The sequence below is a fragment of the Anguilla anguilla genome, chromosome 1, assembly GCF_013347855.1.
Source record: "Anguilla anguilla isolate fAngAng1 chromosome 1, fAngAng1.pri, whole genome shotgun sequence".
NCBI lineage: Eukaryota > Metazoa > Chordata > Actinopteri > Anguilliformes > Anguillidae > Anguilla > Anguilla anguilla.
This window is the reverse complement of record NC_049201.1, coordinates 25,904,697-25,928,416: the sequence shown is the minus strand read 5'-3', so window position 1 is coordinate 25,928,416 and position 23,720 is coordinate 25,904,697. Positions and strand designations below refer to the sequence as shown.

The following is a 23,720-nucleotide window of genomic DNA, read 5'->3' as shown; positions in this document are numbered from 1 at the left end:
CAGTAAACAGCAAGCGGGCTTAACTGACAGTAAATAAGTTCAATCTATCAGTCCACCGAACCTTATTTGTAGTTTTTAATCAACATTTACAACCAGTCTGTCGTGTGGTGCAGACCCTTTGAGCCAATGTAGGCAAACCGCAGAAGGACTCAGAAAGTGATCTGAGCTGACTGGAGACACAACAGGGACAGACACTTGAGACAAGGTGGTCTTATTTGCGACTAATTAGCACGCAATTAAAAACATACCAGGACGCCAGGCGTTTACTGTTATGTGTTTTCTGTGTTTACTCTCAAATGTTCTTCCCAGGCTAATATTGCCCTGAATCCAATGCACAACATCGAATACCTGTCACACCATACATGGCGATGCAGTGTGATTAATTGTTTGTGTTGTTTGCTTGTATATAATGGAATCGCCCAAAGAGGCGATAGCAACGTCTATGAACCTGAAACCACTGGCATGGTGCTCAAACTGCATTTTTATCTCCACCGGGGTCATGCGATGCACTCACCTGTATGGCTGCAGGGTTCTGGTGCCGAACTCCAAGGCCTGGTCCCACTGCGCCAGGTTGATGCAGGCGTCCAGGGCGAAGTCCAGCACCCGCAGCAAGTAGACGTTCCTGTCCGGGACGGTGCCCGCGCGGCTGCCTGAGAGGGCCTGGCTCTCCCTCAGGACCTCCTCCCACTCTGTGATCAGGAGCAGTTAAGGACTCGTGCTGGGAGCGGGAGACCACGATGAGAGGAAGAGGAAAATATTCAAACGCAGACGCAAAGGCGATGCGTGGCCTAGAGGGGGCGCGGGTGACATCAAAGCCAGGTGTGTGTGTGTGTGTGTGTGTGCGCGTGTGGAGACAATGAATATGAGTGTGTTTGAGTGTGTTTATAAACATGAAGATGAGTATGTGTGGTATTTATATACGCGCGTGTGTGTGTGTGTGCGCATGTGACAGAGTACAGTATGTGTGTGTGTGTGTGTGTGTGTGTGTGTGTGTGTGCGCGCGTGCAAGAGAGTATGTGAGTGAGAGTGTGTGTGTGTGTGTGTGGTGTATGTAAATAATTATACGACTATGGGACAGAAGGCAGGTTGACGCTGGTGAAGCTGCACTGGAGTAAAGATTGGGCAGGTGTGAAGGATACTCTGCTCTGATTGGAGGAGCTCGAGTCGAGGAATATTGTGTTGGAGGGACATCCAGTCCTCTTCTGGCCCAGAAAGCATGTCTGAATCCTGGACATGACACAGGGAAACACGTGTGTCATGAAAAACTTCTTAAACCAATTTTTAAACTTGATTTTTCTTATTCTCCTATTTGGAATGTACAACTGTATTTTGTTTGTATAAGCCTGTCTCATTGCTTCTACTCCCACCATCAACTCAGGGGAATGCAGAAACAGTGTAACTACACTCCTGCAATTAAGATAATTAAGTGTTGCCAAGGCCAGGAGTCAACACCATATCTTGGAGCACATCCACATAAATATTAACAAGATGATCCCCACAGCAAACCACACTTAAACATTTCTTAAAGAATCATATTCACCCATGAATAGCGAGGGGGTGGTATTACTATATTACGTAAGGCCTACATTAAAAGCAACTTTTACATTTTTCAAAAAAATTATAACATTGTTGTTATCCAAGACATAGCACTAAAGGTACATCAAACACATGATACGTCAACACAATTGTTCTTGAGAAGTTGCAGTACAAAATAAATGTTCACTATATGCTTGTCTGTAACCTGTGCAGTGTAAACACAGTCCAAACACAGCATGAGAAATTTAAACTGCGGGTGCACAGCGTTGAAAGGATGCCAAGTGACATGGTGAATTAGCGTCACCTTGCTGTGTGATTGGTCAAAACAAAAACAACTGGCAAATTCCTATGACACTGGAGACCATTTGTACCTCAGAACTAAAGCCAATACTTTGATCCATGTCAAAACATTTCCGACATGACCGCAAAGGCCGACCCCACCCCCCCATGCCTTGTTCGATTTCCAGATGTAAGAATCCTGCTGGCGCTCAAAGCCTGGGATCAGGCTTCAGGACCGCTCTCTTGGGGGGTAACAGCAGGCCAGCAGCCTGGCGTCACCACACGGAACAGTGAATTCTGCTCTGTGATTGGTGTAAATCACACCGCAACCCTCCCTCAGTACTTCCCAGCAAACACAGTCCTTCTGCCACCCGAGGCGAGATTGCGGACCGGGGGGTTGGGGGGGGTGGGGTCCTGGAAGATAACGACTGCGGACCACTTGGCACCCATCGGGACTGGATGGCGCCCTAGGTGACCGCCTACGCCGTCAATTCCGAGAACCGGCAATCCCTCCCAGCATGCAGCATGATCAGGGACCACATAGTAGCTTTATTGCTAAACAAGTCCGGTTATAGGTGCCCCTGCTCGACAGTATTCAGCAGCAATGCTTCCCACAACTCCAGCAACCACCACCTACTATGACTGATAAATCTCAAATGAGTTTTTAGCTTTACTGTGGTCCTGTGTTTACAACCAAAGAAGTCTCCTCCATCTTCAGTCCTGCTTAATCACCCCAAGTACCACACCTAATGCAGCTAGCTGGATAGCTATGGGTAACATTACATTCAGGTCCAACAGAAAACAAGCCTACTCCATGTTGCTTCTCATCCTTGGCGAATTTCAGCTGATGCCACCGAGGAGAAGCAATTCCAAGGTTAACTGTAGTTCTTGAACAAGCCCTGTACTGTTGGCTTGTCATTTTGCTTCAATGTATCTAGCTAGCTAGCAACCAACACTCCGCTGAAACCTGATCCCAAATCACAGGCTCTGTAGCCACACGAACCCCTCCCCACGCAGAAAACAGTGTCAAGCCCAGAAACGTACCAAACAATTTTTCACAATAACAAATGCAAACAAAAGTGCATGAATTTGGCAAAAGTGCACGAAGACATAGATTGCCAGGGCATCATAGATATGCAGTTATTGTACAATATTTTCAAGGTAAAAACCCTGCATATGCCTTTAAACCTGACATGACATGAATTTAAATGCAGCAAACTCATTTTTCTTACATTGAAATCAGTCAATATATTTCAACCAGCCCACCTCTGCAATACTTGCCAAGTTCAGAATACTCTAGAATTAGCACCCAGTCACACAAACATAAGAAACTTGTACAGCACTATAACATCAAGAGAGTCAGATTTACTACCCAAGGAAGGCCTAGTGACTCAGAGAAAACACAACGCAAACTCCACTGAGATTTGAAACTCAGTCTCCTTGTGTTGATACTGACATCTGAGCTTGACAATGCTGTAATATTCACGAGCAGCATCTGTAGAAACTGTTAAAGTTTAATGTCCAAAAGCTGCGTCCAAAAGCTTGCAAACAAGAACATAAACGACTCATTTTTCCCCAGTCGTTTTCTGTAAAGTGGGATGACTGCATGATGTAAACAAGCCGACAAATCCCAGCAGATGAACAGATAGATAGATAGATCTTGACAATTATGTGTGTGGGTGTGTGTGTGACTGTGTGTGTATGTGTGTGGGTGTGTGCAAGTGCGTCATGATTTGTTTTAGTCTGTTTAGCATGTTGCTAATCACATTCTGCGCTCTGTGAGCCGGAGGGGTTGCGTGCAAGAAGTAACGGCTAAAGAACGCAGTGAGCACACGCATTTCCCCCCCCCGTCGTTCAGGATCAGAATGTCAGGGTTTTGCATCCTGGGTCATGTTCAGGCTGTTCCAGCAGACCGCGTGGCAGCGAGCGTTAGCAACGGCTCGAAGCGATGAGGAAGCTCTCTGGCGATTTAGTCCGGAAATGTCCCGGAGGCCATGGCACATTACAGGAGATAAGGTTTTAAGCCGTAGGGTGAGGTCAGCGTGTTTGCGCTTCGTCATACAAGGCGCAAGACATCGTGGCAAAGCTCTGCAGCGCAGTTAAAAGAGTTAAAGCTGAGCTGAAATCATGTTGTGCGTACCAGGCTTAAAGCATGCATCTGCAGGCTAAGGGAGCTGGCCAGTCAGGTTCGGTCTTAAAACCTGGTTAAAACTGAACTTCGTTTTGGTACTTTGGATTTTTTTGCCATGGAGTGAAAATATTATTTGACCAGGGCTGTGCACAGACTTTGGGGAGCATACACTCAGAATCAGGCCTGGCTCGAGCCTTTGGACACATTTCTTTTTCTTTTCTTATTAAAGGGTGCCTGTGCTTCAATATACAAAAAATAAAGAAATAAATAAATTGCTGCAGCCAAATGGGTATTTTTGCTTTCTCAGGGCAGGGGGCTTTGACTGTTGGACAGAATGCACTATGCAACCGCCTTGCATTAGATGAAAAGTACTGCATTCTGAGTCATGCCACTTGAAGCTTCATGAATCCGAAAATGGAGAGAGCTGTCCTGTACTGATAACGATTCACGATTCACGACTGGTTCACACGGCTCAAAGACTTGCATTTCGCCATGGCCAAGCACATTATGAGATATAGAAACCTTTACTCTCCCATCACTACCAATTTGCCAGGATGAGGAAAGCGGCTGAAACAGTTCTGTAGTCCTTCGCCACTCCTCTGCAGAGTACAGGCACACGCGGAGCTCGCTGTCTTGCTTTCTGGGTCTTCCAGGAATAAGCTGGGCCAGAACAAAGGAAAAAGCAAGATCTGATGCTCAGCTCACAGCAAGGGAAATGGAAGGAGCTCTTATAAAGGAGGCACCATGGTGACTGCTGCAGATCGTAGCAGGAAATTCTGAACCGAACTGACAAACTCAGTGGATATTTCACCCACATGGGGGTTGGAGTTGAGGCTTCCCCATTCTGAAAATCGAGCGATGTCGAAAGTAGGGGGGCATCAAACTCCAACCCCCCATCAGACCACCCCCCCCTTCCCCCCATGTCCCACTCCTTGGCTACGACACACACTGCAATATATATTAATATAAGGCATTCTTAATGTGTATTGCACACACAGTCAATACCGATTGCTACATACCAAAACTAATTGGTTTCCTTTTCCAAGATCATGACTTATATGAGGCAGGAACAAAAATATTACAATATCTCTAAAGCATACCAAGGGCTTGAATTAGATGACAGCCACACAGCCACTGCTGTGAGCCTTAATGCCCTTTTAAAAAATACATACCTGCCCGGCCATTTGTGCCATGCCTTATAATCTGTTTAGCCATGGAACTCTCTGGAAGGTGCCCCCTGAAAAAAAGTTGCCCATCCCCACTTGTGGAAATAATTAGCTCGTGTTTTTTTTACAGCACATCAAAATGGCGCTAGGAGCAAAATTGATGGAAATGTCCAATTTAATTCTGTAAACAGTGTGAACTACACTGAATTAAAAAATGCCCTGAACTAGCTTGTTTCTGGCCACTAGGATGCTAAAAGCTGTTTAGTGTTGTTTGCTGAAACTAAACTTGTGGCAGAAGCTAGAAACATATACAAATATGCATAATAAATTCAATTTAAAGGAGATTTTGTGACAAATTATTTATTTGGAATGCAGCTACAGCAGGGCAATGTACAGCGAACTTGTCAGCTGATTCAGAATAAGCCCCTTCAGGGTGATTATGACCCATTGTGTGGGGGTCGCATTACTCTGTCAGGACTTATCACTTGGGCCACCAGTTTGTATGCCCCTGTTTCCCCGCATGGTACTTCAGGCCTCCGACAGCTAGAGGTCATGATAGCCTCTTTGTCAAGCCACTTCTCAAACAGTCATCCCATTTACACCACCTCAGTAATCTAAGTTGATAAAGCAATTGGCACTAATTAAGCACAGACGATGATTGATAGAGACGTCTACAAGCGACACTCACGTGTTAAATTCAGTTGGATTGCTTACTTCCGCGGACATGCTACAGTATTTTAAATGTATTTTAAAGGTTTTGGTATAAGTAGTGGGAAATGCCCAAATTAAAAATGAGAACAGTTATATAACATTTAACCAGCAGAAATTTTTTAAAATAAAAAAACCAATTCACAATTATATTCATTAACTAATCATGGTCTTCAATCAAGACCTTAAATAGAATCACGTATCTCAGTGCCGAGCTAAAACAAAGCCTGCTTTATATGGGTGCATTTTTTCTTCTTACAGCAGTGATACTCAATCCTGGTCCTGTAGAGCCACAGAGTCTGCTGGGTTTTTGATTTTTTCGCCCCTTAAGATCAGCGACTGATGCAGACCCAGGAAACCAGGTGATCTGAATTAACTGTGTAATCAACTGCTTTAACTGATCATTTGCTGTACTACTCAAGTGCTGAGAAAACTACGAAAGCCAGCAGACCCTGTGGACCACGAGTGAGGACCACTGGCTCAAAGACATGCTTTTCACCGGATTTAAACTTTAATCCATTTTCACATTCCTGCCTGAATTAGATCAACTAACTGTCTTCACAAATGTCTCAATTAGAAACTCAATTGTATGATTAGGCACTTGACTGTGCCGATGGAGTGCCTATGGGGACCCCTGGAGGATAACCATTGAAATGCAAGTTTAAATCCCTGCAGGCCACATGGTAAATGGTAAATGGACTGCATTTATATAGCACTTTTATCCAAAGCGCTTTACAATTGATGCCTCTCATTCGCCAGAGCAGTTAGGGGTTAGATGTCTTGCTCAAGGACACTTCGACATGCCCAGGGCAGGGTTTGAACCAGCAACCCTCCGACTACCAGACAATCGGTCTTACCTCCTGAGCTATGTCGCCCCCTACATTGCGGAGACAAACTGGTGGCCCTACTTATCACTTATTGGGTTCCTTAACATTGGCAGGTGTGCAACTTCACAATGGTTCTTCTTAAATTACTTTAGACACTCATTTTTTTGGCAGGTGGCAAAATGCTAACATGTTAATATTTTCACTGGACACTTGATGAATTCTGCCTTATAACTTTGAAGTCCCATATTATTGGTCAGTGGATAAAAGGTAATTTCAAACTCCCACAATGTTAATGATGACATGTGCAGCAAAGTTAATGCAGCAAACAACAATTCTGAAAATATCATAATTACACATTTTCATAGCAGATGCATGCTTCAAACTCACATTGCAGGTGATATTGAAAATACGTAACTTTTAAAAAATATTGTTCTATCCTATACTGAGATGTAGTGCCCCTGGACATAATCAAATTGTTTCACTTTGAATTTACAGGTACCTTCCATATTTTACCTCTGGTTTAAATAAACAATGCAAGAGCAATAATATCACAGTAACAATAAAAATACAGAAACACAAATTTAAATATTGCATAGTATAAATACAATATACAGTACATAATATCTCATAAAGAACATGTTTTCAATGTACAAAAATGCCAAGTTACTCACACATACAAAGCACTGTCCATAACTCATTCATTCAAACTGGCTAAATTTAGGCCTGCCGTTAAAATAATTGATATCAAAATGACGCCAAGTTACTGTACTACAAACTATATAGGCTATCTTGCCTGACCAAAATTTAAAAAGCTGTATTCCAAAGCTACCCAATGTTTTCTAAATTGTTTTATTTGATAAATATGTCTGGAAATACACACCCATATACATGCCCTCCGAGAATTCACCAGTCTCTGCCATATTTTAGTTTCATGGTATGAAACCGTTTTGGTTCAAACATACTCTTGTGCCTTTTGATAGTAAACCTGGGATATGTGCTTTTATTATGTGTTTCTGGCCTTGAAGCCCTCATGCTGAATTTGAATTAGGCCATACTGCCCTCTGATTTGGCCTGATTTCCCTAGGAAATCTTGTATTTGCTGAGGCAAAGGTGACCTTGCCCTAAAAATGATGAAATTCAAGTCTCAAATACCTCAGATATTTTGCCAGTATACATCGAGATAGTTTTATCTAAAAAATATTTTTAACTGTCGCTACAAGGTTAATGCTGAACGGTACAGGCAGAATTTTCAGTGATTTTCTTTTCTCGCTATTGCACAGGGTTTTCAATGTATCTGACAGAAATAGCTACAGAACTCAATGGTTGTGTGTCAAGCTTAAATCCATCACAGAGCACATCGGTATGTAAGTATTCTTACAGTATGTTCTAAATGAAGAAGCGACGCTATCCTTCAGAAAAGCGTTTCTCCTCATTTTTCTGTCGTCACTTTGATTCGCTCAAAGACGAGGCGAACGCAAAACGCCCGCTGTTACGTTCCTGTACACCTTCAACCATCAAAGACGTCACACGGCTCGCCGAAGTGCGCAACGCGCGTCGAAACAACAACAAAAAAGTCAATAGAATTCCTCGGAAGACGGGCAACTTAAATCCTTTTTTTTTATGTGGAAAAAAAGCTATTGTACCGCCTTCTTTCGCAGAGCGGAGATATGTGTTTGAGACGTGGAGAGGCCTAATTTGGGCAGATTACCGTCAGCCAGCCAGCTCCTGAGACACGTCAGTCCTACGGAGACATCAAAGCCTCTCTGCGTCAGACAGGCACCCTTTCATTGCATCCTTCCCCAGTCTGAGGGCGTCTGCGCCAGGCGCTTAAATTAATGGGAGGATTAAACGCTGGTTACATAGGTGGAGGACTGCATTTATATTTCAATAAATTAAAAGTATTTTTAATGCAGACAAAGTTTACAGTAAGTTACTGAAATGCTCTACGGCAAATATTCTCGAACACAAACACTTGCAAAAAGGTGTTTGTGTTAAAAGGTCTGTGGTGTTCAGTGTGTTAAAAGGTGCGTAATGCTCAGCGTGTTAAAAGGTGCGTTGTGCTCAGTGTGTGAAACGGTGCGTAGTGCTCTGTGTGTTAAAATGTGCACAGTCCAGTGTGTTAAAAGGTGTGTAGGTGTCAGTGTATTAAAAAGTGCGTAGTGCTTAGTGTGTGAAAAGGTGCGTAGTGCTCAGTGTGTGAAAACGTGCGTAGTTCTCAGTGTGTGAAAAGGTGTGTGATGCTCAGAGTGTGTAAAAATACAGTGCGTGACACTCTGTCCATTAAAAGGTGCACAGTGCTCAGTGTGTTGAAAGATGTGTACTGTGTTTACAAGAGTTCATCAAAAAATGCCCGTAATGGCTGAACAACTGCACGGCACGCCCAGGTCTCTGCACTGTTCCTTACGCACTAATCTGCACCGAGAGTTCACTCGTGTCAGGAGACGTGCTGATTAATGCGTTTCCCATCATAAGCATCTGTTGGGGGCGTGGCCAAGCGAAGCGGGCCTTCCGTTCACTCGGAGAACACTTAGGTTCAGGGAACAGTGGGCGGTCCTTTCATCCGCTGTAGTTTTCCACTTCCTCCCTGTCCCACTCCATTCAGACCTTTTAATTTCTCCCCTCTTATGTCAAATGCATTTCAAATTCTCAGCCAGGCTCTGTGTCCACGAGACGGATGTGGACCGTGAAATTAGTCTTCTAATTGCCCCCCCTCCGTTGTAGAGTACTGAAGGAGGAACACACTTTTGTGTCTGCTGTTCCACTAAAATGAAAATGTTGTTTCTCTGCCAAGAAAAATGGCTGAGTAAACCTTTGGTGGGTGGGGGGGGGGTGGCTAATGCTGGACGTTTTTTTAAATCGACCACATATTAATTTTTACTCAATTCACCTGACTTCAGATGGCTGTCTCTTAATTGCAGGATGAGCATTAAATTCAACACTGGCAGGCACAGAGTTGGAAAAAACCAAGACAGTAATGGACCAAACTCTCTGAGGAAGGCCGGATTGGTTTTTACACAATGCTTGTATCAGTGTAGATGCTGCCTATCAATTTGATTGATTTTTGTCCACTTGAGAACAATATGCAATCAAGAGATTGTTACTCATGTTTGTGACAAAATGGCGATGTTTGGGCAATCACTGAGGTTTGAGGTACATGAACGAAAATGAAAACCATTCCATTTATGGATGCGCAAACCATTCTTCCATATATGGTCTGATGCAAATATGAACATGCTCCAAGATAAAACATTTTATTTTTGAGATATAAATTGTTAGAAAATAATAACTTTATTAAACTATGTACTAACTATAATATTATAGTTACAGACCTATTTATGTATGCATATTCTCACACATATATGCAGACTCTCTCTCTCTTTATCTCTCTATTTCTGTATCTATTTCTCTCTTCTCTGCCTGTGGTGGTTGTTTGGGTTTGTTTTTTCATTGTTGTTGTTTTCTGTTCTTTTATTGTGAAGTACAGCCATTTCTGTGTTTGAACAATGTCCCAATAAAAGGGTTTTTTGAAATCTGTTCCTCACGCGTGCGCGCGCGTGCACACACACACACACACACACCTCAAAAACCATGCCTCACAATTTTGAGTCAACAGAAATAACCTAGATGGCAGATTGATGGTTTACTGCGCTTTAAAGCACAACAGAAGCACTGTGCCTGCAGAGGGGCTGTGCTTTCTGATGGCAACGCGAGGAACATTTCCTGCGTGTTTAAACCTGTGAAAACGGGCAGAGTGGCATACCAGAGGCACGCCGCTTGCATTACTTTGAAAGCATCTCGCCGAACTGATGACAGTGTTCGTTAATGCACCAAGTGTATCATTAGCCTTTTATCGCATGCGGTAATGTGCACTGTGCATTCCTGCCTGTTTCCTCAGCAGGTCAACCATCCCTGTGCGTCACACAAGGATCTACAGATCATTCTAGGTTTTGAACACAGGCTCCCTCCGAGGGTGTAAATACGGAATAGAAACCAGCTTAGAAACCTGAATGCGTAAAGCTGCCACTATAGCAGTAGAGCAAATTCGTTAAAATTAATCCAAACAGAAAATTAAACTGGTTTCTCGAGGCTCACCTGAAGTGCTACTGAAAACACAGTGAATTGAGTCATACCGTTGACCGACAGCAATGACAGTGCGCAATCATAAGACCAACACTGTACGAATGTGAATGCAAGACGCAAATGTGAGCAAGACACCGAGCAGGAAATTGTTACGGCCGCGAGGGGAAGAATGGCCCTCTGTCCTGTAATTACTCTTCTTCCTGAAATGCCATTTACATTTTTCGTCCAATTGCAACAGTGTTACAAAAAATCGTACTGAGGACAAGACGTGCTTTGAGAACAGCAAATTAAAAAGTTGAAAAATGATTAAATCTGTCTGGTTAGGAGATATGAACGTAAAATGAACGTAGGGTCATGCTCTTCTCTGAGGAACCGTCCATTGTCTGTGTTTCCTATGAATCCTGAGCAGGAGAAGAATGCTTACTCTTATCGTCAGAGCTCAAGTGAGAGCTGATCACTTCAGCATGTGACCGCAGGCACAAAAAAACCTTCCCAGAAAAAAGCCTTCATATACTGCATCTACTGTGCAAGCCAGACATCACACACTTTCTTATTACTACTCCCAAGCGCTGGAATGGCTCACACACACACCTGACCCTGCTCTGCCCTCTAATAAGAACCGTTCTCCGCTATAACTCTTTCTGAAGATAGGCCATTGTGCCTACTCAGGGCTGTGGAATTCCCCCTCCTTTATCAAACGGCTTCAAATGAGCCTGAGTCGCGCTCGTGAGTGTCTGCTGATTTGTGGGCCTGCTGTAAGGTGGCGCTCAGACACACTTTGTCAGAAGTTGTTCCGGGCCCTCTGTCCCAGCGCCATTACAAGAAGGTGTAAGGGTCAACAGGCGCGGAACTGACACGGTCAGCGCTAACAATGCTAACGGGGTCAGACACAGTGTGAACAAAGCCAAGTACACTGCTAACAGGTAGGCACTGTGAAAAATAACAAAAACATAGCTAACAGAGTTTGGCACAGAATTAACAGAGCCAAGAATATTGCTAACAGTGGTCCAGACTAACCATAGCTTGTGCTAAACCAGAACCAAGCATTTTACTACCTGATCCAACACTAGCATCACTGACTACGTTTACATGCACAGCATTATTCTAATCTTATTTGGAAAACTCAAGCATTCCAGTTACAATACAGCCCTTGTAAAACCTTTATTCTGAAAACCAAAACCTGGTTAAGCCCACATTATGAATATACAAAATCCTAAGTCGATATGTTGCATATGCCGCTAATAATCTGCGAATAAGAAAGCATGTAAACACTATTCCGTTTACAATTCTTAAAAAACGTTCTGCGAAAGTACAGATTCAAAAAGTGTCTTGGGTGTTGATGTCAGGAAGCTAGTTTACTGTAAAAATGTTGTAGCAAGCACAAAGCCCTCACTTCTGGGCCGGTAAGGAGTCAGAAGTATTCATTTCTGTATTAAAATGATTGAATTGTGAAATACATGGATGGCAGTAAATAGTGTTTTGTTTAGGGCTGTAGCAGACAAAATGAAAAAGAAGAGCTCAGAGAAATCACAGAACAAATTAGGCACAGGTAGAAGGCCCTGAAAGCAATGTATTTTAAGTGTGGCTTTCAACGTTAACTCATGTGATTAAGTCAAAGTAAAAAAAACGTGATTGTGTTAAGAAAAAAGTTGAATGCATGAATCATTAAAAAGAATCACAAGAGCTAATCTGTTAATATTGACAGCTGTAATTTTAAGGGAAAGAAACTAAACAATACCAGCGGTTCACACCAGTGAATTTTCAACACTTCATGCACACTGAATAATTACTAGGATGCTGTCCTTCACCAGAAACTAAAGGATGCAAATGGGATATTCAGCTAACCCTGTACACAGGAATAAGATTGGGCTATTCCTTTCCTGGGACATGTAATCGGCATAACTACAATATGAGCCTCACCAGAATGAGGGTCATTATTCGGAACATGGTGTGCATGCAAACGTGGTCACTGACAGAGCAGGCAGCAACAGCGCTAGCAGAGCCAGGCGCAGAGCTAGCAGGGCTGACAGAATCAGGCAAAGGGATAAAAATGCTAACAGAGCCAGGCGCAGAGCTAGCAGGGCTGACAGAATCAGGCAAAGGGATAAAAATGCTAACAGAGCCAGACAGTGGTAACTGAGGCAGAAACAGAGCTAACAGAACCAGACTGATATAGGAAGCCACTAAAGCACATTGTAAACTCTTCCACACACAAGGTAATATTATATCTCAGAGTTGCCCAAAATGCTGATTACCCCTGACAGAGCACTAAAATTATAGGTCATCTTAAAAAAAAAGTCTGGCTTGCCTGGGACTTTGTTCAGGGAGGCATAAAATAAAGCAAAAGGAGACAGACTTCAAGCAAAGGCGTATGTGTAGAGTGAGGTCTGCATAGAGGCCAGTGGGCTACATAACAATTTTCCAAGGCCATGTACAATACCTCTTGATGAACTGCTGCCTCTCCACACCAAAGACTCCAGGCATCAAAAGACCATTTCCCATTCATAGCCACCACCACTACCACCCGGGACACATTCACCTGGCCAGGTAAACACAGGTGGCATAGCTTCACCTCCACTAGGAATGCGTGGGCATGAGTCACCGTACGGGGTATGTCATTAACTTGATGTTTGTCACCATCACTTTGGTGCTCTTTTCCCTGTACCGCTGCAGGTCTTCGAGCACTCAGGCTGTAATTATCTCCCTGCTGTCCGGTGTTCCGGGAACAGCACACTGCGGTAACCACACAAAGGAGGGTACTGTTGGGAAGCGCGTCAGGGTCAACGCGGTACACTTGCCGAGATGAATCAGGCCTGAATAGCACTTGCCGCTAAGGTTTTTCAGGGCCAACAGACCATTTTCCTGCTGTGGACATGCAGCATCATCTACTTTATAACTTTAAAAACATTCAAATATTAATTCTTAACAAGCAGAATCAATTCAAATATGATTTTAGCCTGCCCTAAACAAAACATATGGCGACACTCTAGATATTTGCTGCAAATCTGATTGTACTCAGTCACTACACAAGTGAACAAAATGAGACAAAAAGTGCTCAAACACGTGACACCATGCTCTGAGTCCTAATCAATATTACAATAGAGCAGAGAGAGTGAAATATAGAACACATAAATAGACATAGACAAAAAAGTTTTAAGTGCTATAATTGCCTCCATAACCGTAAACTTGAGTGCCAACACTGCTATGAATAGGCGCAGTAACTTCGAAAATAAATTCACCTTTAAGAAAAAACACATGGAACGTCTAACTCAGTCATAGTATTAAATTAAAAAGGTAAATTGTTATGGCGTAAGGAAAACAGAGCAGTTAAGCACAGTGAATTGGGTATTAAAGCTTAAGTTATTTACGGTTATACATTGCAGCTCCCAGCCCTTTGCAGTAAAGAGTGAATGCCGCCACGCTCGGAACAGTTATTAACCAGTCAGCATGAAGGAAGGTCTCTTGTAATGTTCTGATGTCATTAAAATGATATGGGCAATTACAACATGCCATTAAACACGGGATGGGGGAATGAATTAAGTGCGGTTATGTGGTAAATCTGGGTGAGGGTGTTTCCTTTAGAGGTTGCTGCTTTGCAGCTGAAACCGAGCTGCGAACCGAAGCGCAAAGCTGGGTCAGAGCCCCGGAGTGTTTTTCCCCTGTCACTTTGAGCCTGGGCCCGTCAAATCCATCACCGCTTGTAGCTTAGCTCATCCCGGGCCACGAGGTAATCACCAGAGTCCTTTTCCTGTGAAGGTCACCCAACAAGCTCGCGGTGTTCCGGGTGCAATTGAGCGTACGGCCTACCTGAGTCCCGTTAACCAATCGAACTCCAGAACAGGAAAGGTTGACATTACTTTGACACAGGTCTTTCAATTTTGCAGCAGTAGGCCCGGCACTTTGGAAAATGCTACAGTAAACTGTACGACCAGATACTGTAGGCTGGATGGCTTGCCACCTATAAGAATGAATTCCTATCACATTGTCGGTGTGCAGAGGTCTTGCTAAGATGCTGCAACGCTGCCAATTCATTGGTCAGTGCTGATCACTTCCCAAATTATTGGTCAACTTCAAACTTCATATAATGGATTGATTTCCCTTCCTCCATTTAATGATGCAAATGGTCAAATGAACATGATGGTTTTCGCTCAAACCATGTTGGAAAACATTTATAGGAATGAGTTAGGAAGTAGCTGTAAGAAACAGAAATATACAAAATTTCTGTTGATTGAAAAAGAAAATACTGTCAACAGCAGCTGACTTTTGGGATATGCAATTATAACTAATTGGCACATTGAAATGGCAAGTTTAGAGAAATGTTTTATGCAATTGTTATATTTTTCCTCATCAAACTGTTCATACCAATTAAATAGACATGGGACCCGTCTCGCGGTTCTCAAAAAATAATTTCAGACAAGATTGAAAAACTACAAGATTTCAAGATTAATATACTCACTGATGGTAACACGTAATTTATGTATGCAATAAAATGTAATTTAAAGTTAATTTAATGTCAATTTGTAGACGCAGAGGATTCACAGTTTGATCTCAGATCTCATTTTAAACCAACTATGCATCAGCCTCTGCAACAATTTGAATATTGTCGTAAGAATCTACAATATCAGTTCCTGAAGGAGCAAGCTGAATGCACAATAATCACTCATGCAAACAGCTATTAATTCTTCTGCATTCTTATATATTTCTTGGTGACAGAATAAATCTGTTCAATAACCCTGAGGACTGTTGCTCCCCTGACAGAAGTGTTATTTCCAGAAGTTTCTGCCATATCCAACAGCTCAGCTCAGCCCTAGGCTCAGTTACATCATCTGTTGCTGTGTGGGGGGTCGGTGGGACTCTTTTGTCTCTAGGCTAACTGCACTCGAAAAGCATGATTCTTAGTCAGCAAGCGAAAGCTTCATTCATATTATACAACACATCTTCAGGAGAACTGCACTCAAAAATCATCATTACTCAGTCATGGAGCTTATGTTATGCGCATTATTTAGCAAATCAAACTACATCATTTAACTGGAGTGCCTCTTTCAAATATGGAGATATATTTGTGTAACATTAATATAATGCAGCACTGCTTTTTTCACACCAACAGTTGCTAGATAATTGCGCAATACACAGATTCAAGGGGATACCTTCAAACAGCAGCTGCATTATAGCTGAAACCTTCAGCATCACTATGGGATGCATTCATATAGTGCCTTTCATCTCATGATTTCAACACACTCAACAGAGAAGAGAGGTTACGTGCTTTAACTACAACCAATATAGAACTCACTTGGGTGACACATGGAGGCCATTTTGCACCCAAAGACTCTCCACAAACCAGTTTAGGTGGACAGCCAGGACCACGGTTTACAAAGTATCAGCAGAAAGACAACGCCTCCTACAGCACAGTGTCCTCATCACTGTACTGGGTTATTGGGTTTCTTTTGATCCAGAGGGAATACCTACTGGCAACCAATTCTATTTTCAGCATAAACATAGTTTTCCCAGTAGGGTTCCCATTCAAGTGCTAACCAGGCCCAACCAACAATGGGGCGAGGGTTGGGTGACAGAACAAAAGAAGACAGACAGACAGAGCCAAAAGCGTGATAGAGGGAAGGAGAGAAAGCCATGAAAGAGAAGAGATGGAGAGAAGAGGACACTCCAGTGAATATGGAAAGAAAATAAAGAAAAAAGAACAACTGTGCAGAAAAGGAAAAGCGGAAATCACGTGCCCTCACCTTGTCTGCGGTGACGCATCGCTCGCACTCGCACAGGAAGCAGTACTGCTCCCGCAGCCCTTTCCTGCGATCCTGGCTGGGCGTCATCACGTCCGTGTAGCTGATGGTGAGCTGTGAGGACGGGTGGGGTGGGGTAGTGTGGGGTCAGGAGGGGTGGAGTAGCATTGAGATAGGGGGAGTTGGGTAGCATCGGGTCATGCAGATTTGGGTGAGGTAAGGGCAGATGCAGTCGGGTGGATTTGTGGGGAATACACAGATAACAGGGCTGGTCTGCAACGCTGACTGGCTGTATTTGGACATAAAGCCCAGAAAACCTTGAATTTCCCTCAACATCTCAGCAGGCAGCTTTAACACTGTTAACATCTACTTTTACCCCAACGTCTTGGATAAACTGCCAGATAGTTCCTGTCCCCCTTATTCACTCAACCCTAATTGGGACCATGCTGAGCACAGGGTGGTTACATTTGCCCTTTAGATTTCGACTTGGAACTGTCAGCGTGTGCATGCCTTTTCGAGCAGGCAGATTACAGCAGTTCTAGAAATTTCTACCGAAATAATAAGGGTGTATGAGGACAAGATCAGGATCAGAGATGTGTGGAAAAAGGTCACAAAGTATTTTTACCAGTGACTCTGCATCCTGTTCAGCCATTCTGACAGTATAATTACAAAGTTGTGATATGCTTACACATATGCTTATAGTTAGAGTGGTTATTGGTTAGTTGTCATGCACATACATGGGTACATACAAGTCTAAATATGAAAAAAGTGACTGCTTGCTTGCCTGTTTGAGAGCGGGAGAAAGAGAGAGAGCTAGACAGATGTCCCTTAAAATGTAACCATTCAAAGGTATTGAAAATATATAGTATTATATTTAAATATAATTAAATGACCACCAACACCATGCTACAGATTGACAGTTTGACTACAGATCACACACTAATGGCAGCTGGTGCAGAGCTGGAGGGAACTGGTGCACTGGAAGGCAGAGGAACCACAGGCTGTGGGGTGGATACCTCCTCCAGGGGTCGGATGTCCCGGACCGCCCGCAGCCGGAGTATCCTCCCCTCAAACACCATCACGCAGTTGGGCCTGCAGGCGTGGTTCAACAAGGACACACTGAGGGAGAGGGAGAGGGACAGAGAGAGGGAGGGAGAGGGAGGGAGGGAGTGAGAGTGAGAGAGAGAGAGAGGGCACAAGGAGAGAGTGATCAAGGGGTGCTTTGTAAGGCTGTGTGTGTAGTGTGTGTACTAGATTGTGTACGACAGTGTAAGGGTGTGTATATGTATGTGTGTATGAGGCAGTGCAGTCCCTCACAAAGCCGCATATGAAGCCTTGTGCATTACTGGGTTTAATTCACACCACAAAAATATTATCACTCCCCACAGGAGCACATACACCAATAATGGTTGATTCAATTTGACTTATAGAAAGAAATGAACTTTCTTTCATCATAGTAGCAGAGTTTTTATGTGCGAATTGAGTTCATTTGAAAGAAAAGACAAAGGCCCTGGAAGACAATGAGCATCAAAAACTCCATAACTGTCCATGAATTATACTCCCAAACCACCTCCACCCCAAATAAATTGTGGAAAAATTAGTATTGATTAATCGCTGCATGCAATAATGTACTGATGGCGATCGTTATTTTCAGAAGCTGAAAAAAGATACCTCACTGATAACGGTATATAAGAAACACAGCTGCTTTTCCAGGACTAGAAGCTTACTCCACTTAGGAACTTTCAAATACACCATTTGCGAACGCACCCGATCCACAAGCTCCAACATTCACACTTGGCAAAGGCTCCATTACACCCACAGCAGGCTGGCTGTGAACTCCATTAACACAGCTTCGAGGAGTCTTAGTCTGGGATGTGTTTTTGAAAATGTGTGATTCAGAAACAGGCGTGAAACTACAGCTGTATACGACAGACTTGCTGTGAAGCATATCTTTACTTTAAATTCACAGCCATAACATTAATGATGACATTAAAATAATGATGAACATGTTGATGTTCTTTGTTTGCCAGTTCAAACTATTTCAATTTCATATGAAATAATTGTTATTTTAAGATTTATATGTAGCCTTTATCACGACCTGGCTCAACCGCCATGACAAAATGGGAGGCGTTGGCCGAAGCAAAGGAAGTTGAAATTTTATTTTCAAAACCTGAATTTCCAAAATTAGACAGGACAAACGTGGGGAGGGGAAAGTCAGTATCATCAGCAGTGCAGGTGAGTGGACGAGTGAAAAGTCTGGCAAAGCAATGTTGAATCGTTTAAAACCAAAAAAGAACCACAAAAGCAACCCACACCTAAACAGAAGCCAAAAGGCAACTGTGGGGAGAGAGCGCCCTCAAACTGGAGACAGGCACACCTTAACATCTCTGGGAGCACTGGCCACAGGTGCTCCCAATTGTGCTAACGACTCTGCTCCACCTACCAGGCACCTGTGAAGAAACACATCAAAAAAGCAGCACTGGCAGACAGAGCAGGTGGGTGTCACAACCTTATGCTATTTGTATTTTGCTGTTGGTCTTGTCCACACCACTTTTAAGACTGAAATATCGAAAATACTGTCTATATGAAAATATGAACTTACTGGGAAAAGACTTCCAGACTCAATGAGTTCCTCAGTCAGTCAGTTCAACGATCAACAGGAATCATTAATATGGATAATGGCAGATAACTCGAGTCTATGTCTAATCACATATTGGGTTTTCAGAGCCAAGTTTAGCAAAAGCCTGGCCAGAGTGAGAGAGGAGGTGGAGCCAAAGGCCTTCAGTCGCATGGATTTTCAGCCCCCGTTTGGATGTGACTGCACGTCACTGAGCAAGGCATGCGGCTGGAAATGACATTCTGACAATGAGGTGACAGTGTGATGATGATATGGTGACATGATATCTCTGCAGCTCAGCTGGTCATTGCAGAGTGAAAAAGTCAGGACTGTCACTGTATCCAACCCAACCCAACCCAATTCCAATCTCACTAAATGCAGGTTTTCGCCAAACTTGGCTCTGAGAGCGATCAAGCTGCAATTCAGATAGTTCTAGTTACTAAGCATCTGATTACATCTCACCTTCGTTCTGTTGTACTCACTGATTTTATGGTGAAACCAGCAAATGAAAAACAAAAACCAAACGAACAAAAACCAGCAGACAAGATGGCTCTTTCGGACCAGGTCTGAAAATGTCCGATTGACACTGTGCTGCTTTTTTCTTTAAAAAAAAAAATTTTCACTCTGCAATCATCAGCTGAGCTGCACAGCTACTGTGTCTGCAAAACCTGAAGTAACTAAACATTAAAGACGCATTTCACCCAAAAATGAAATAAAGCTATGTTCCCACTTATCCAGAGTGCTATCTATCAATCCAGATAGTTTTGCTGAGATTTTAAATTTTTTCTAGATATTTACTGCAGCTCACCCTGATATAACGGACCTCAATGGGTGGCACTCAAAGCACCAAAACTTGACATTTATTCTGGGGCGCAGTGTCGACATTATAAAACAATTGCATTGTTGAAAAAATGTTGAAACAATAAAATACTGGTGTATCTGTTAGTGAGTAACCACGGCATTTATATTTGGAAAGAGACAGCGCAGTTGAGTTTTTCATGCGTACATTTCTTGGTGCCGCAAAAACTTGGCTCCATTGAGGTCCATTGCATTAGGGTGAGCTGTAGTGGATATCTAGAAAACTCGTCAAATCTCAACAAAGCTATCTGGATGGATAGATAGCACTCAAGGTGAGTGGAAACATTACCTTCTTTTCTGGGTGAACTGCCCCTTTAAAGCCAGGCTGCAAAATGGTCAAACAGAATTGTCCATGCTTCTTGGCAGCCTCATATGCTTTCTGTAAATTAATAGAAGAGGGTAGTTGTCTCATCTCTTTGATTTTAAAACTTAAAAATGTATTCTCAGCCCTCAGCCAAATGATTGCCTTTTCCCACAGTTTGGCAGACTACCCACCACACTACAGTACTCTCCACCCAGTAACAGAATAAAGCCAATGCTCTGCTAATTCATTCCAGCTACAGCTCGTATTCCCACACTCTCCACGCATATAACACATGTATTACAGCAAATCTAGAAACTGCAGCTCACTCTCATCTGTAATGTATAAGGCCATACCAATTTGATTCATATCACAACTTCGTTGATGCCAATATGACTGCATCCAGAAAAAGTGTGCAACTTCAAGTAAGCTCAACGTCTTTTGGATGGCTAGAGATACCATAGCCTATTGTGTTTGTTTTGTATTTTGGATAAGCTGATGTGATCTACATCAATCCCATTGGTTTCCCAGCTGAATTTCACTGCTATGTCCAGGTTTTGTAAATAATACAGATAATTACCAACTAAAAACTGAATTTTACCAAATCAGCCTGTACGAAATGTGCTGTACCACATACATGCACAGCCGTTATGGATAGACTACTGTATGCCTGGAATGCATTTTTTCAGTGCATGCAGTCTACCATGCAGTCACCTAGCCAGTTGCTTCAAGGTCGGTCAGTTGTTTGCCATGGATGCTGATCCATTCTCAAATGAAAGGAAGTGCCATCACTTTGATGGTCAACAGTTTCACTGAGGCATAATCCATAATTTAGTACAAGTAATTGGCAAAAAAAGAATCATTCAGGAGGTGCACCAGCACACGGCTGTTTTGCTGTGAAATGCAATAAACAGAGCCTTTGAACATTGCTACAATTGGCATCACGAGGATCGCCCATGCAATAAAAGTGACACAAGCGCTTTCATTAACTGTGCAATACAATTGCAACATCAGGCAGTAGTGTAGAAACATATCTTCCAATGAGCACAGTGCACATTTTAACTATAAAGGGGAATTTTAGATATCTGATAGGGGTACTAACATATCCAGTGAATCTTTTAGAATTTTAGTTCAGGAAAACCACAAAACTGTACCACAAAAATCACTGATTAAATCTACCTTTTCCCCACATTGAAATAAAACATACATAGGTATTCAAATAATTCGTTTAGCAGAATTATGGTATCCCTTGCAATTAATTTATGTTAACCCATAAATGGAAATACTTATTGTCATGAGTTGGTCATTGAATGGATTAATTGTGTTTATAATAATAAATAATTAAGTAAGTGCAACTATTTTCAAGTATTAATGGACAGGTGCTCAAGGTACTTCCTGAATAGTACATTTTATTAGTTTTTATTAGATAATAAAAAATGCATTACAGTACAATCATAACTTGACTGAGAGCTTTTAGAAACTGCCAACCTTTTTCCAAGTTCCATATCTCATTCAGATTGACATATTTACACTGGGTTGGCGATTTCAGGAGGAGTTGAATTTTTAATGTGACCAGACTTTCGTTTCGCACAAGGCGCTCATCCATTCGCCTGTGTCATGTGACGACTGACAACAAATAGTACAAAGACTGACAGTCGCTGATCGGTACCTCATCCCGGGATATAATAACCCTGAGCTTTCAAGAGAGAGCCGTCTCTCCCTCATGTCAAACATGTCCAAAAAATGAATAAATAAAAATAAGCAAGCCTGCACAGGTTCAGTGTATGGAAATGAAAGAGAATTTTAAATGAGGCAACAAGAAAAGTAATAATTGCGCAGAGGAGGGGGTTGGAGGATGTGAGGAGAATAAGAAGAAGAAAAAAAAGCACAGACAGACGAGAGAACGGACTTGCCAAGAAAAAAATTCCCCCCATCTTCTTCTGCCTGCCGAAAACCAGCGGCGGCGACACCGGCTGTTGCTAGGCAACTTAAAATACCAATAGGCAGAGCGAGAAGTGCTCCGTTTTGCCCCATTTTTAATTAATGGCTCCAGAAAACCTGTAGCAGTCCTCCTGGATTTGGGGCTGACTGGGCACGGGGTGTTAGCAGCCCTGTTAGCGAATGTCGAGTTCTGGCATACCGCCTCGGTGTTCACCTGACCACCACTGACCTGGTAACACTGCTCTTATCTATACTCCTTTCATTTCAAATTATTCATATGCCCATAAATATGCAACCCTTGTTACAGCCGATACATATAACGGGCGGCATATAACATTCTTACGGAACATCATTAAAACCCTCAACTGCAACATAGGCTTCAGAAGCCAGATTAAGCACCAAACAACAGTTCCACCTACACTTTTAAAAAGAGACCAACGTTGTGGTAGGCTACTGTAAAAAAAAAATGCATGTGTCTATTCCTAGTAAGATAAAAAAATCATAATTTCTCTAATTTCCAAAAAAGGAGATTGGTCCTACAGACAAAATAAATGAGAACTCCCTCGATTTCCTGTTGGTGGGATGGTCGCAAATCCTCCGCAAGTCAGTTGGCGCACCGGTCACCCGTTGGGCTGCAGCGAAGCTTAGAGCGTCGCCGGCGGCGCTCTGTCCCCACGGGTGGCGGATCTCGTGGCGCTCCACCCGTTCGGAAACCTCACTGATGGAGGCTGTGGGGGGGAGGGGGGTGGAGGAGGGAGGGGGACCGAGGGCCAGCAGGAGCCGTGAAAACAAGGAGACGACGACGACAGCTCAAATCCCCTGCGTTCACCAGACCTAAACCAATGGGATTAGACGGGATACCGCCGTGCTTGTACAAACCGGAGGGGGACAAGTGTACCATGGGGTAACGGGGGTCAGGGAGTTTTGGAGAACAGTGCCAACCCTAAAATTTGATCCAGGTTGTGAAAAGCTCACAGGGGCGGCTGGTGCCGCCTCACGGAGTGTGATACGAAACATAAGGAGAGGGAAAGGATTTGTAGTCACCCATGTATGTCCAAAAAAAAAAAAAAAAAAAAAAAAAAAAAAACACAAAGTAAAGTTCCAGTCATAGTAATGGATGATTCTCCAGGGTTCTAATCAGCTCATGGAGGATGTTAAAACTGTGTGTGCGTGCATGTGTGTGTGTGTGTGTGGGTGTGTGTGCATATACGTGTGTATAATGTAATATAGTTATATTATAAGTATGTAATGAAATGGGGGACTTGAATCATTGAATGACATTGTTGTAATAGTTTGATGTCTGTTCAAAAAAACAAAAAAAAAAAAACACATCAAATATATGCAGACATTGTGAATTTTGCCATGCATAATCATCATTTGATTTGAAATACAAATTTGATTAGAACAGAGAATAAGCGACCAACTTGACAACTGCAGAAGTACTTTTACGAGTCATTTCAGGAATGAAAGACAGACAGCAATATTTGACACCGTCACTGATTATATTCACATCAAAGTTAATAAATATGCGAATAATTTCA

At 42.8% G+C, this 23,720-nt stretch overlaps 1 protein-coding gene across 2 annotated transcripts in view; it reads right to left on the bottom strand.

The window, feature by feature from the left end:
* Nucleotides 1–23,720, bottom strand: part of smyd3 (SET and MYND domain containing 3) — a 194,080-nt gene that overhangs the window by 22,065 nt on the left and 148,295 nt on the right. For both annotated transcript variants that reach the window (XM_035398656.1, XM_035398740.1), the window contains exons 7-10: nt 17,479–17,581; nt 16,466–16,576; nt 1,140–1,227; nt 515–689 (exon numbers count right to left, since the gene is read on the bottom strand). In XM_035398656.1, coding sequence (XP_035254547.1) covers nt 515–689; nt 1,140–1,227; nt 16,466–16,576; nt 17,479–17,581 — 477 coding nt within the window. The remainder of the gene's footprint in view (nt 1–514; nt 690–1,139; nt 1,228–16,465; nt 16,577–17,478; nt 17,582–23,720) is intronic.